The sequence below is a fragment of the Bombyx mori genome, chromosome 1 (assembly GCF_030269925.1).
Source record: "Bombyx mori chromosome 1, ASM3026992v2".
NCBI classification, from domain to species: domain Eukaryota; kingdom Metazoa; phylum Arthropoda; class Insecta; order Lepidoptera; family Bombycidae; genus Bombyx; species Bombyx mori.
Window position 1 is genome coordinate 15,929,195 of NC_085107.1, and position 14,216 is coordinate 15,943,410.

General features: G+C 34.4%; 1 protein-coding gene across 20 annotated transcripts in view; it reads left to right on the forward strand.

The window, feature by feature from the left end:
* LOC101743001 (GRB10-interacting GYF protein 2) overlaps positions 1-13,272 on the forward strand; it is a 53,716-nt gene extending 40,444 nt beyond the window's left edge. For 15 of the 20 annotated variants that reach the window (XM_062670293.1, XM_062670309.1, XM_062670318.1 and 12 more), the window contains 8 exons: positions 3-119; positions 228-296; positions 1,060-1,284; positions 2,113-2,199; positions 2,273-2,390; positions 5,084-5,302; positions 6,514-6,637; positions 7,290-13,272. In XM_062670293.1, coding sequence (XP_062526277.1) covers positions 3-119; positions 228-296; positions 1,060-1,284; positions 2,113-2,199; positions 2,273-2,390; positions 5,084-5,302; positions 6,514-6,637; positions 7,290-7,515 — 1,185 coding nt within the window. In that variant the 3' untranslated portion in view covers positions 7,516-13,272. The remainder of the gene's footprint in view (positions 1-2; positions 120-227; positions 297-1,059; positions 1,285-2,112; positions 2,200-2,272; positions 2,391-5,083; positions 5,303-6,513; positions 6,638-7,289) is intronic. The other 5 variants (XM_038013608.2, XM_038013609.2, XM_038013616.2 and 2 more) reach the window with 2 other exon arrangements.
* The last annotated feature ends 944 nt before the right edge of the window (positions 13,273-14,216 follow it).

A 14,216-nucleotide genomic window follows, 5' to 3' on the forward strand; every position in this document is an offset into this window, starting at 1 on the left:
AGGAATGGATTAAGGAGGGTTTCACGATTGTGAAAGGTTCGGAAAAGGGTAATAATAAGGATGTCAAGCGTAAAGCGATAGAGGCGAGAGCAGTTGAGGAAGCGGAACGTAAAAGGCAAGTTCGAGACCACTTGTTTGTGTCCTGACACGATTACAATACGCGAAATCTTTATGAGAGCTAGCAGCTGTGTGGGCGCCCGTTTTTATGGATTATATATTACAGGAAGGAAGAGGAGAAATTGGCAGCAGATGAAGAGAAAAAAAAGAAACAGTCCGAGGCGATTAAAAAGCAACAAGTATGTCTGTCTGAGGCTTGCATCATAGACAATAAAGAGTTTCCGTTCACCGCACATATATTTATTAAATTCACAATTTTTATTTTAACCCTGTTCAAAATCAATGGGCAATGTATTTTTATTCTTAGAGACGCTGGGTTTTTGTTACGCCTTTGTTGGACAATGCTATCACACATAAATTAAAAGCATCTTGATCAATAAATAGCTTTACGATAGAATCAAATTAGTATAGTCAAATGTATATTTCAATGATATTTGCGTTACATAGTTTGTAAATAACACGTTTATAAATAGGCGAGGGCATGGATTTTCTTGAATAGCAAGTGCTGACGGAATGTAGTTTAATAGTTCAACCGCTATTGAGCCCTAAATTGACATTAATATTTTTATTTACGTAGTTTTCAGAAGCGTAAGTACTTATATACAAATGAATGACGCGAAACCAATACACATATTAATCACTTCACATAAAACATATATTTTATGCTAGTTTAAACTTAAATCCTTAATATATTTAACATCCAAATCATCGAATAAATAACGACCCGCTTGATAATCATAGAAAATAAGTTCAATTGTATTTCAGATAAAAAAAAAACAAAACAAGGTAAGTTAATAACGGCCTGTAAATGTGAATCGGTTCTAAATTTAAATGAACACGAATGTGACGTGGCTAATGTTTTAACGCTTCCGATCGGTGTGTGGTCGTCCGCTGTGTGTACGTCTTGTGGTTATACTGTGACGAGTGCCGCTGTGATTCCAGGACGTTCAACAGCCACCACCGAAACCGTCTACGGTCGAGTCGGTGGCGAAGAAGGCGCCGTGGTCGGTCGCGAATCACACTCTGCACGCGCCCAACAAGGACGGGCTCAACCTCGCCGAGATCCAACGCCTCGAGCGCGAGAAGAAGCTCGAACAAATGAAAGAGCAGCAGCAGATGATGCACATCATCGCTCAACAGCAGGCCGTCGCTATGGCCCGCGATCAGGTAAAGTAAACGCCCTATAACGATGGCAATAGTTTAAATAAACAGAACACGGTAAATTAAATACATACAACTAAAGCGCCCTGTAAACGATCAATTGATAAATTTGTTTGGCAAACCAAAACATTTGTTACGTTTTCATCAAACAATAGCTTAAACGATCAAACCAAAGATCAAACAATTTTATTTTCCCGTAGATTCGGTTTTCTCCTCGCCAACAAGATGTAAGCCTCGTACCGAGACGTCGTGTCCAGAAACGACTGAGATGTTTTTTGACAAACCACCTTTATACACTTTAGAACTTGTTTGTCAAACACGCCGTCAAAATAAGATTTCTATCAAACACGTATATTTATGATATTATTGATAAACGCGTCAAACAAAGCTGCATACTGTCAAATAATTTGACAAACATGTAAAATTTGACAAACAATTTGATCGTTTACAGGGCGCTTAACTTCTGTGCAACGGGTTTGACTTATTACGATGCGATTCGTTTGTTAAATACGCCGTCAATCAAGATTTCCATTAAACACGTATATTGCTTGACAAACGCGTCAAACAAAACTGCATACTGACAAATAATACGTACAAACACGTAAAATTTGACAAACAATTTGATCGTTTACAGGGCACTTAACTTCTGTGCAACGGGTTTAACTTATTACGATGTGATTCGCCACTGTTGCATCGCTCAATACGGATAAACCTGGCGCAATTATTTAGGCCACGACGAATTCGAAATAAATTAATAATGATTTAATTTATCTTAAGTTCTTTCGAACATTAACTTATCGATCAGTTGTAATAGATTTTTCGTGGTATTCAAAGGAAATGCAGGCCGGTCTAGGAGGATGGGGTAAGAAGAAAACTACTCTTCCCATTGGAACTCCCAGCCAGACTTTAGCCGAGATACAGGTTAGCGTAACATATATACGTGATTCCTCATAGCGCTAATGCAATTAAAAATGACTGATAACGATATGAATAGGCAGAGGCAAAGAAGCAGGCGGCGACCCTGGCCGCAGTTGCTGCTTCTATCATGGAGGAGCCACTGATATCTAACCAACCACAGCCCAATCACGCGCCGTGGAACAACTCTGCAAATGGTAATTTAATCGAAATGTTTCTTATTAAAAGATTTTCTTTCATTTGGAAACGAATAAGATTAGAATTCGAGCAAACGGTCTTTTTTTTATTGCTTAGATTGGTACACGAGCTCACAGCCCGACTGGTGTTAAGTGGTTACTGGAGCCCATGGACATCTACAATGTAAATGCGCCACTCACCTTGAGATATAAGTTCTAAGATCTCAGTATAGTTACTCCACCCTTCAAACCGAAACGCATTACTGCTTCACGGCAGAAATAGGCAGCGTGGTGGTATCTACCCGCGCGGACTTACAAGACGTCCTACTACAAGTAGTTACGCAAATTATAATGCTTCTAAAGGTTGTGCCGACATCATTGAAACAAATATCGTTTTGCCTCTTAATAAATATGTCATATTTAATAATACAAAATATAATAGATCGATGTGGTAATAAACACAAAAAATGTACATTTTTGTTAGGTTTTTGTTTGATCGCGATTTCTGCCACTCTAGGGTCCGCCCTGGTGAGTACCACCAGTCTGTCTGTTTCTGTGAACAATGGGTTCGGTCGAAGGGTGTCGTAGCTGATACAAACAACTTTAGATTTTGACCTCATGTCTCAAGACCACTGGACCCTTGCCTCGTCCCAAACTGCTCATCCAAAACCAATAAAAATATAGACTTTTATGTATTATATAATTCGAAGGGTCGTGAGAAACGTAATTGATCATTACAATTTCGATAATCATTTCAATCACAATTCGAATGAAACATCTCTCATTTACGATCCGGCTTCGTCACATTCGGGCTCATATGTCATACATATCGACGCTTGAAAGGCGAACGTGACTAAGCGACAATAACTGCTTTGTACATAAATGATAGGCAATAACCATATTCGATGCGCAAAAAAATATATTTCTAGGTCTATTAAAATCATTTCAATCCTACAGCTAGATTCGTTAAAATAGATTTTTCTTTTTAGGTATTTTTACTTTAAATTAGTCTACTGTAAAGTTCACGCATTGTCGCTTAGTCACGTTTGCCGTTCAAGCGTCGAATGTACATAAATTTCGTACTTATTAGCGCGGGCGCGTTTACAATTTACCATTAAACACTGCATTTGGCAGTTAATGGCGTGTTATATGCATCGTAATACGATAATAAGTAATACTTTGTACGGACGGTATTTAACAGTGCATGTTTGAAGGGCGTTTCGAAGGAACATAGTGTTGTATGTTGTGCCTTGTAGAGTAATAGCTTGTTTCAATCTTACAATGTAATACCGTATAGAAATTCTGTCAAACGTATATTGAAATATACTAGTGGTCTCCCGGTAGTCGAAATTCGACTATAATTAATTGAAATTATCAATTTGTACACTATTATGATTCTATTGTTAAAGACTATTATACCTCTATAATCACAAATTACGCTAAGACTACACTTTAGACAAATATTAATTAAGACAGACATATTTACTCTATTCTCAATTTGACCACAGACTATAAGCAATAAGAAAAGTTTGACAATAAATAAATACTATGCATGCGTGTGTGTGTCAAGTACATAGTTTAGTAGTAGTGTGTCGTAGTGTGTAATCTTTTTTTTTTATTGATTTTATATATTTTAATGCATAATTTTAAAAAAATATTAGCATTCAGCACTCCTCTATATTCTTTATAAGTATGGGAAATGTCATACTCCTCCGTCCCCGCCATTTTCGTAAAAAGGGGTACAAAGTTTTTGCTTCACGTATTAGTGTATAGATACAGTAAATATATGAAGGAAAAAAAAAATCAGCCACATTGTACGTATAATTTAATTGCATCATCGTTTTTAGTATTTTTGCCCGTATAATTGTACATGTGGCTATTTCTATCAACTTATGTTGCCAGTACGGGAATGCCGTAATCATTTTTGCTTCATACATATACATAATATTTACATGTTCAGATGTAGTCTAAATAACTATAGTGTTTATGCGACATGCATATGTGAATGAAATATATATATACGTATATAAATCTATGGTTTTTCGTCGTTGATAGATTGATAATATGACAAAGTTTCGTAAATTATGTTTTCGTTGCTTTCAACGTTGTTAATGTACTATGTATGCTGTGGCCTATGAAGTTTTTCTGTATTAGTTTAGTCGACAGAGGAAAATGTAAGTAAACATGTGCGGTTACAGGGTAGTTTAAAAATCTTTTCCGAAAAAATAAAACGTTTTCATTAAAACTTTATAAAGTAACTATCGAAATTAAAAACGTCATAGGAATGATTAAAATACTTTTTCTATTCCGTTCAGACGTGCAACGCTTAATTAAAGACCAATAAAATAATTATCTACCACTTTTTTAAATTGTATTTAAATAGTGTATATCACTTGTGACAAACTGTATTAGAAAATCATAATTAAATTTAATTTTTAATTTAAATTTAAACAAAAAATGTTCCAATGCTAGTTAATAATTTACGGATCGATCACGAATATTCTGTAATGACTTAAAAACACGCACTCACACATTATTGTCACTAGATGGCTCTGTTACGATCCATTGCTAATCTTGCCACCGCAACGTTCCGTGATCATTTCCACATTACCCACATCATTTGATAGTTAATTTTTGACCGAGAAAAAAAAAACAATGATTAATAACATAATTTCATTCTAGCAAAGAAACATTTGCTTACCATAATAATGTAGATATATTACTAGGTGGATTTTGGGATACACCACAAACTAGCCAACCAACGAAGGTCGAGAAGCCTCAGGCGGTCGAGTCGTCACCGAAGCCAGCCGAAACCAACAAGAACAAGAAGAAGCTAACCTTCGTGCCGCTAGTGAAGAAAGAGATCTCGCCCGCTGTCGAATTCGAGAACTGGTGCACCAGCGCTTTGTCCTCGTGGAGCTCTAAAGTTGATGGTGCGTCTGATTGTTAATTAACAAGCGTTTTGTTTGGAGTTAGATTTTTTGAAGTTATACTTCATTAGGCGCGTTATGAAAAATTGATGAGAGCGAAATTTTACGATGCGCGTGCACCGTGACACAAAATTAACAGATTGAAGTTGCCCACTAAATCGCTCATTACAATACGACCGACGTAACTTGGCGAGTCTGAATATAGCCGCAGGTGAACATTCGCGCATGTACACTCGTAAAAAAAGTGTTATTAGCATTAATTTTTAGTAATATAAATGACAAAATTATTATTTAATATAATTCATACTAAATATTATTAAATTATTAACGTTAAATATTTGTTATTAGTTATTTAATATTAAAAAAAAAAGAAATAAATTTAATAAAAATAAAGTGTAACTTCTTACGCGCGTACATAAGTACACGCACCCTTTTTTTTATTGCGCTTGTAGGCAGACGAGCTTACGGCCCACCTGATGGTGAGTGGTTACCGTCGCCCATGGACTTCGGCAATGCCAGGGGCAGAGCTAAGCCGCTGCCTACAAGCTTACTCAGAATTCACCACCGTCGTTCACGCAAACATTCTAATTGTTTTTCACATTTATTTATGGATTATTAGTGGTCACCCAGTAGTCGAAATTCGACTATAATTATTTGAAATTATACATTTTTAACTATTATGATTCAATTGTCAAAGACTATAATCGAGAACACTATAAGAGTACACTTTAGACAATTTAATAAAGACGAACAATATTTAGTCTATTCTCAATTTGACCACAGACTATAAGCAATAAGAAAAGTTTGACAATAAACACATAGTATGCATGCGTGTGTGAAATACATGGTAGTGTGTGTAATGTTTTTATTTATTGATTTAATGTATTTTTTGAGCATAAATTAAAAAAATATTAACATTCTGCACTCCTTCCTTATATTCTTTATATGTGTGGGAAATTTCATACTCCTCCGTCCGCGCAATTTCCGTAAAAAGGGGTACAAAGTTTTTGCTTCACGTATTAATATATAGATTACATCGAGAATAATGTCCTATCAGTATTACATATAGTTTTTAAATCTATAATTAAACAAGATATGAGTATAACTGCCTTCATTATAACGTTTATGAAAATATTATAAATCATTCATTGCATTTGCAAATGTAAATGTGAATTATCAATCATCTTATATAATTAATTGTTTTTATATTACAGTGCCGACTTTCGTTGGCTTTTTGAAGGACATCGAATCACCGTACGAGGTCAAGGACTACGTGAAGTGCTATTTGGGAGAATCGAAGGATTTGAACGATTTCTCTCGTCAGTTCTTGGAGAGAAGGTCAGTTGACTCCCTCCCGTACGACGGGGGTATTACATAAATAATAATTTTAAGGTACATAATTATACTGTCGAATTAATTTATGCAAGTAAAAAATATTTCTCTACTAAGTTCTCTTCTTCTCTAGTAAGTGTGTAACCAACAATGTAAAGCAAAAGCAGTTAACAGTTGCTAATGAATATTAAATTACCTAAAAAAACAATCGTTTAATACAATTCTTGAAGAATTCATATTCCACTTGGTGTTCATTGATATTATTTGAAGCATATGAGTTTAATGTTGTTCATTATGTTAAAGCCATTCCTTCACCCTAGAATTGAATATGCAATTTCGAAAAGGGCACATCTCTGAAAATGTAAAATGTTCAGGAAATGAAAAAAAAACTGATTATTTTCTAAAGCAGTGTAAATTTTAAAATATTAACTTTTGAGATATATTTTAGTGTTAATTAGCAATTGAAAATTACTGGAATTATTATAAAAAAGGTGTAGGTAAGCTTCAAAACTACAAGTATATGAAAAAAACGTATTTGACAAAATATGCGACATGTGCCCTTTTCGAAATTGCATATTCAATTATAATAGCGTTATAACTATAGTTTCTCGTGATTGTGATTTGACTATAAACTAAATTATACATTGAAATAAAACAGGTCCAAGTTGCTGCGCGTCGGAATGGTGACGCCTTCGGATGATCTTTGTTCGCCCGCGATCGCGATCAATCCGCGCACCAACTCCGGCTCCGACTACCAGGAAGTCAAGGGCAAAGGGAAGAAGGCCAAGAAGAACAAAATGTTGAAGGTCGACGCGCGCATCCTGGGCTTCTCGGTGACCGCCTCCGAGGATCGCATCAACGTCGGCGACATAGACACCGTGTGAATCGCACCCAGAAACCTGAACCCGCATCTTTACCATACGTAATCCGTAACCCATCGGTGTTAGGAGTCGCGTCGTTGAAACTATCTTAGGAATTAATATCCGTCTTGCCTACGTCTACATCAGCGAATTTTATATCGGAGCCAACCGTCTTCCGAATACGAGATTTGTTTTTTATAAAAAAAGATTTTAAACGTTCTTCCTGGAAACTCAACACGGAACGTGCAGTACAATGAATTGAATGTATTCAATCCTAGAGCAATTGTAAAGGGATGCAGCGTCATCTTTAGGGTGCTCTGTGTTTTTCCGAAATCCATAGTCACAACAACGTTAATGCCGCCGCCGATCTTAAGACAAGAGATCGATATCTCAATTGTACTCGTACTGTATAAAAAAAAACATGTCTTCGAATCGATTCATAATCAGGATGATCTCACCGAACCATTGGTGGGCTCACGATACTGATCCCTAAACGATACGCGACCATGTTTCGGGAACGCGAACCAACCAAATATGTTTAATAAGTACGTGTTATAATTTTAAATCATCTACGGAGTGCCCTGAAGAGGTTCTGTACAAAATATTTGATCGCTCAACATTTAAGTAAGTACAAACTACGTTCTTGTGTGTGTGCATGTTCTGACGTCATCAAAGCGGTCGCGGATACGTAAACCGCATCGTACTCACGAATACCCTCTCATTTCTAAAAAAAGAGATCTTAATCATAAGAATCACATAAGCGCTAGAACTTGCGAGCCTTTCTGACGTAGTACCGAAAACGCACGACAGGTGGCGCTCATTTAGTTAGAACAAACGAATGTAACTCCGATATTTAGAGGAAGAGACAGTTAAGGGTCAATTTATACTAGCGCAAAATCGAAGGGTCAAATTCTTTACAACTAAAGCGAAACCGCACGAATGCGCGCGTCTTTTTAAAATCTCCGAAGTAATGTGTGCGTTACGCAGTGGAGTTAAGGTTGAATTTGCTATGTCCAGTTTTGGATAGATGCTTCCATGCACTTCGACAGCGCTAGTATAAGTTGACCCTAATACTTACTCTGTTTTACTATTTAACCATAAATCTAGTTGGGTCAGCGGATCTATCGAATCCGATAAATCGGTATATCTATAAATTTTAAACAATAGTATAACTCAAAAAGTCATTATTATAAGCCATGTTAAATGCAATTAACCTTGGATAGTAAAGACGCGTCAATTTAACTATGAAAGTAACAGAAAGTATGTTTGTGTGTTTAGTATACATGTTCTAATGTTTCCAACGATAGCTAAGAGCATAGATGGGTTTAAATGGGTTGTATTATTGGAACCTTCAATGGTGATAACGATCAGTAGTTTAAGATTTTTTTCCGCGTAATTGTACCTCTGTGTATGCCGGCCCGGCGCCTAGGGCGCATATTATATGTGTTTAGTTACAATTAGATGTATCCGTAAAACGTTTATTGCGTTTTTGACTTCAACACAAATGAATGATTTATTTTAATGTGTTGCGATATTCGAGCCACAAATTGAAATTGATTAAGCTAAACCGCAGTTCCGACAAGACAGTAGATTCCATATTTCTAGTCATACAATGCTATAATTAAACGCGGATGTTTTAGCGCATCCCCCTGTAATCTTATCTTTCGTACAATTATTAATGTAAATGAAATATTATATTCGAAGTAATTACGTTTTTTTTTTTTTTTATTAATTATTGTGCTAACGGCGATCTTGTACTCGAGAATGTTAGTTGTAAAGAAATGTGCAATTTATGTAATCCATAAATGTTCGTATTTAATTCTTTTATATAAGATATATAATTATATTTATTCATAACGTTATAGTCTACAGACGTAATGTGGTCATTTTATTTTGCTCACGCTGTTTCAACGACAGTCGTAATTATTAATATAATATATATACATATATAGGATATTGTTGCGAAAAGTTTTTACTCATGTGCGACCTACCTGGTTTCATGGTATCTTATCAACAGGAAGGCCTGATTATAAGTGCCAAACGAACAGTTAGCAGATGTCTGGCAACAACCACGCACATTTGGATTTGGCCTAAATTTGAATATATGTAGTTCTTTGTAACGTGGCACTTTAGATTCTGTATATAAACTCTTTTATACAACTCTTAAAATACATAGTAAGGAACGGGCGATAATTCACGGTAGGTCATTATTTTAAATAAGTCGTGAAACTAAATAAATAATATTATAACTATTCATTATTCTTAACTTTTTCATTAAATTACGGTGATCAGTACACCGATTCAGAAATGCCGGCATGCGGCCACTCTAATTGGCTAGGCCATAAATATTTTGCGAATAAATGTCGTTTAATGATTAATATTTATTAACATATCTTTACATTTGCTTAATGTGGATTTGTATTGATCATAAACGCGTGTGTTTTAATATATTTTTTTTTAATTTGAATAACGTCCTTTTTAATTAAACAAAATCAAGGGTTACTGGAAAAATACTCGAAAGATATTTTAAATGTCTTCTATTTGTGTGTGTCTTTGTAAATAGCGATCAATTAGAACAAAGGCCTCCCTTTGATGACGTCAAAGGGTCGAGGTGTCAGTAATTTCAAGTCATTTCGATTTTACTAATATTTTTAATAATAAAACTTAGGATATAAAACGATTTGAAATTTTGTGTTTTTTTTTTAAACTAAGTAAGTAAGTAATTTAAGACTCGTAGGGGAAAAAAATATATAGTAGGGTTTTAGAACTGAACAATTTATTTCTTCACGCAGGTTCGTCTTCAACATCAAAATTGGATATTTCACGAAACATTTCAAAGAGAATTTAAAAAATAAATATATATAATTTGGAACGTATATAAAACTGTTCTTAATATTTAAAATTGCTTGTAAATTTAATGTCCGCTGACGTCATACTAGGTAATGTCGCAGGGTTAATTTCGAAACCGTAACACAATCCAAAATTAATATTACAATTGCATTACGGGTGCTTGTCAAACGCCTCCATTTCATACGACATCAGTAACTACACATATAAATAACATTTTTAAGTTATTGTAACTTCCCTGGACATACATTCAATGAAATTGAGAATTGATCACGTTCAATTATGTATCAAAAACATTACGTTTACGCAATATCACCGAATGTATCCAATGAAATTCAATACGTAATGATATTACATGAAATAGAGAAGATTGATCTATGCAACTACGCTATTTAGTGACATCATGCTATAACTGCTTTGATTCTGCGACAGAATACACAAACGACGTGCCAATTAAGAATTACTGACGTATGACGTCATTCATTGATGTATCCCAAAAACACTGATCGAATAATCGTTTTAATTTCGCAAAAGATTCTTCCTAATTATATTTAAATGTCCGTTTGATTATTGGATAGTTTTCGATGTTTAGCTGTAAGATTTATAAAATTTTAATATAAATGACAATGTAGTGTTTGTCTAGATATTATTAGGTAGGTAGCGTTTTTTGATTCAATGATTTTATTTGTCGATTATTTTTTCTAGTAACCTTGCTCGCCACCAATAATCGTTTCACCTTCATTCACCAACAGAGACGGTCTATACAACGTGGATTTAATTCTTATTAATTTCGTTGTTGGGCATGCTTCTTTGAAATTTTCTATTATGTAAATGGCCACTGTTCTGCAATTCTTTTTTGTATCGTTTAAAGTATATTATGTCTTCGTCGATCGAACGCGCGGTGATATTGTCGATGATAATGTCAATAATTATATGTTAGCATGTGATATCTTCAACTGAGTTTATGATGATTGATAATAATCTAAATCTTCCGACAATACAATATGATATTTCGCAATGTATATTGAATTTTTTATTAATATTTTTAAATTTTTAATATTAATTATAATAATATTATAAATACAATTTTGAAAAATCTAAAGTAATTCATAAAACATGTTAATCTTAAATCGAAAACACTTCAATTTTTTTTATTAATCTACCTAATTGCTTGGGGTCTTCATTAATGAGAAAGAGACAAAATTGTGTTTTGTTTACATCGATCGTTAAGGTCATCGCTTCATCTAAAATTCATTACGTTACGAGTCGGTTCGGTGCAGAAGAAATGTAAATTACAATTTGATATTTTTTCGAGATCAATTTTAATTATAGCACGGAATTAATTATTGCACGGGGGCCCTAGTAGCTTTTAATAAGATAGACCAAACAATATTCATTTGTTTAGCGAGACCTTAAATTGTTATCGTTGCATTTTGTGAGTCAGCCATGTAAACCGTACAAAACTCTGGAGTCAATATCCTAAGCAACACGACCACTGGCAGACGCACTTCGACGAATGCAACTTCGGCTTTTCATAACTTCAAAGTACTGAATTAAAAAAAAAATTGTTGTAATTGAGCAGACTAAATCACGGGACCCGACTTATATTAATAAATAGAGTTAGCCCGATAATCAAAATTTTACCATAATCACTTACTATCCAAGAACCGTTGTTGCAATTGTTCACATTTGAAATTATGTCTCGCGAGCTTAGCGTGCCTCCTTACATTAAGATCACTATAAATATTAATTAGTTTTAAGGAATCAAAAAACAATTCCATCAGTCTTTATTTTCCGGAAGCTCTGCTGACAACAGTCTCATCAAAAAATTATCAACAACCCCATTGTAGTTTTATTTCAATATTAATTTAATTGAATGCGGTCACAAATACATTCTACGAAAACAAGAAACAACGACCAGTGATGAATTTATCGGTAACGTTTTAATTGGTATTTCATTGCAAATTCAAACGAATGATTTCAGTATTTAAAAGCATTTACATAATGAACGTGATAAAAAATATATATATTTGACCCTTCATCACCGTGCGCTGTGACGCTAATTGAATTTGTCCGATATGAGAGCAGACATTTGTTTTTAAGTCGATCCTTGTTATATATTAAATTTATATATTTGTAATATTTAATGTATTTGTTCTATTATCGTTTGATGTGTATTACGTTTTCAATAATATTGAGTTTTAATTTGGTGTTTCCGTCGTGTAATCGAATAGTTTGTGACGTGGTTAATGTCTCGTGATTCGTTTGTATTATTCATTGTGAAACTGCGTGTTTTCCGTACAAATGAAATCGTGCGAGTGTAGGAATTGAATTCTGAAATGTTTTTTTATTCGAAGACAAAGCAAAGTGTGGTATTTTAATTGTGCTTTAAAAAGAAAAGCCGTGTAATTCGCGCTACATACAATTCGTTTTTTTTTTTCAATTCTAATTTTGATGTCTTGTAACTTTGTGAAACATTTTTGAAAGATAAAATTTTGCGAATTGAATTAAATTCATGTATTTGTATCATGAAGTTGGTGACTTGGTTTTATACATTATTGCAAACGAGGCCTGTCCATAATGAAAGTACTTCATTGACTAAAAAGAATCTGTATTCAATACTTTTACTGTAATTATTATTTAGGTATCGCTACTTTAATAAAATTATTGTCTACGTTCACTTCAAAAGTGGTACTATATTATTAATGTCAGTTTAGTGTAACTTTGTACTACAACTATTAACGTTATGGGTAAAAATTGAATTTTTCGAATTACAAAGTTTTACCGGTTACCTAAACTTTTACCGGTGATTTTGAAAAACAGTAAATGCATTGATGTAAGTATGTAATCCTGTGAATGTATGTTTAATGTTTCGATATATCTGTGTTTTAAAAACGATAATTTTAGATGTCAAATAAAATAAATGATCCACAATTTTGTTTTATTTCAAAAGTCGATATTCGGTCTGATCGATAAAAACTTTTTTATGTATCATTCGCCATTTTATTTAAATGGGACGAAGACCTCGTCAACTATGATGGTTTATATTAGTTACACCAAAGGCTGGTGGTTAATGAACGCTATGCGGAAAGACGAAAATTCGAGTACCTTCAAATCGTATCTATACTAATATATAAATCTACAATGGTTTTTACGGATGCTTAACTACTGAACCATGCATCCGATTGACTTGAAATTTTGTATCCATGTAGAAAATACATGTACCTACTTAATAGATAGGCTAATATTTATATGAGTGTTGGACTCCCTACACAAGTTGCGGGGGCGTTAATGATTAGAATCTTTGTAGGGTTGAGAAATAATAACGTTAATTTTAAATGCCCAGCGAAGCGGACGGGTACAGCTAGTAATAAATAAAAGTATAGTTCAAGACAAACATGTACTATAATTTTGAAAACGAAACATGGAGATTTAATCTACCTACACCCGCATGACCTACGGCGCCTTCGACGTTTTCGACTGCAGCCACAACGACGGCGCCTACGTCTGCCGTGTCGTTTTCGCTTACACCGACGTCTGCGCATCCCGCATATACCACGGGCTATTTTAGAAATATACCGCTCTCCGCGTTTGTCCAAGAAGCCAAGCTGTGCACTCCTCTTCAAAGTTTCCTCGGCTTTTCCAACTAAAGCGCTTACTTTCCATACGTCTCCAAATTTTTCCTGTAAATATTTCGTTATATCCGCCGCCGTCACGCCATTCTTACCGTCAACGCTGTAGAATGCGTTCATGACCAGTTTCGCCGTGTTCTGTTCTTGCTCCTTCATGTTTGACATTTTATGTAAATTTAAGTGAGATGCAATAACATTTTATATATTTATCAAATGTTGGATTACAAAAAAAAAAACATGAAAACC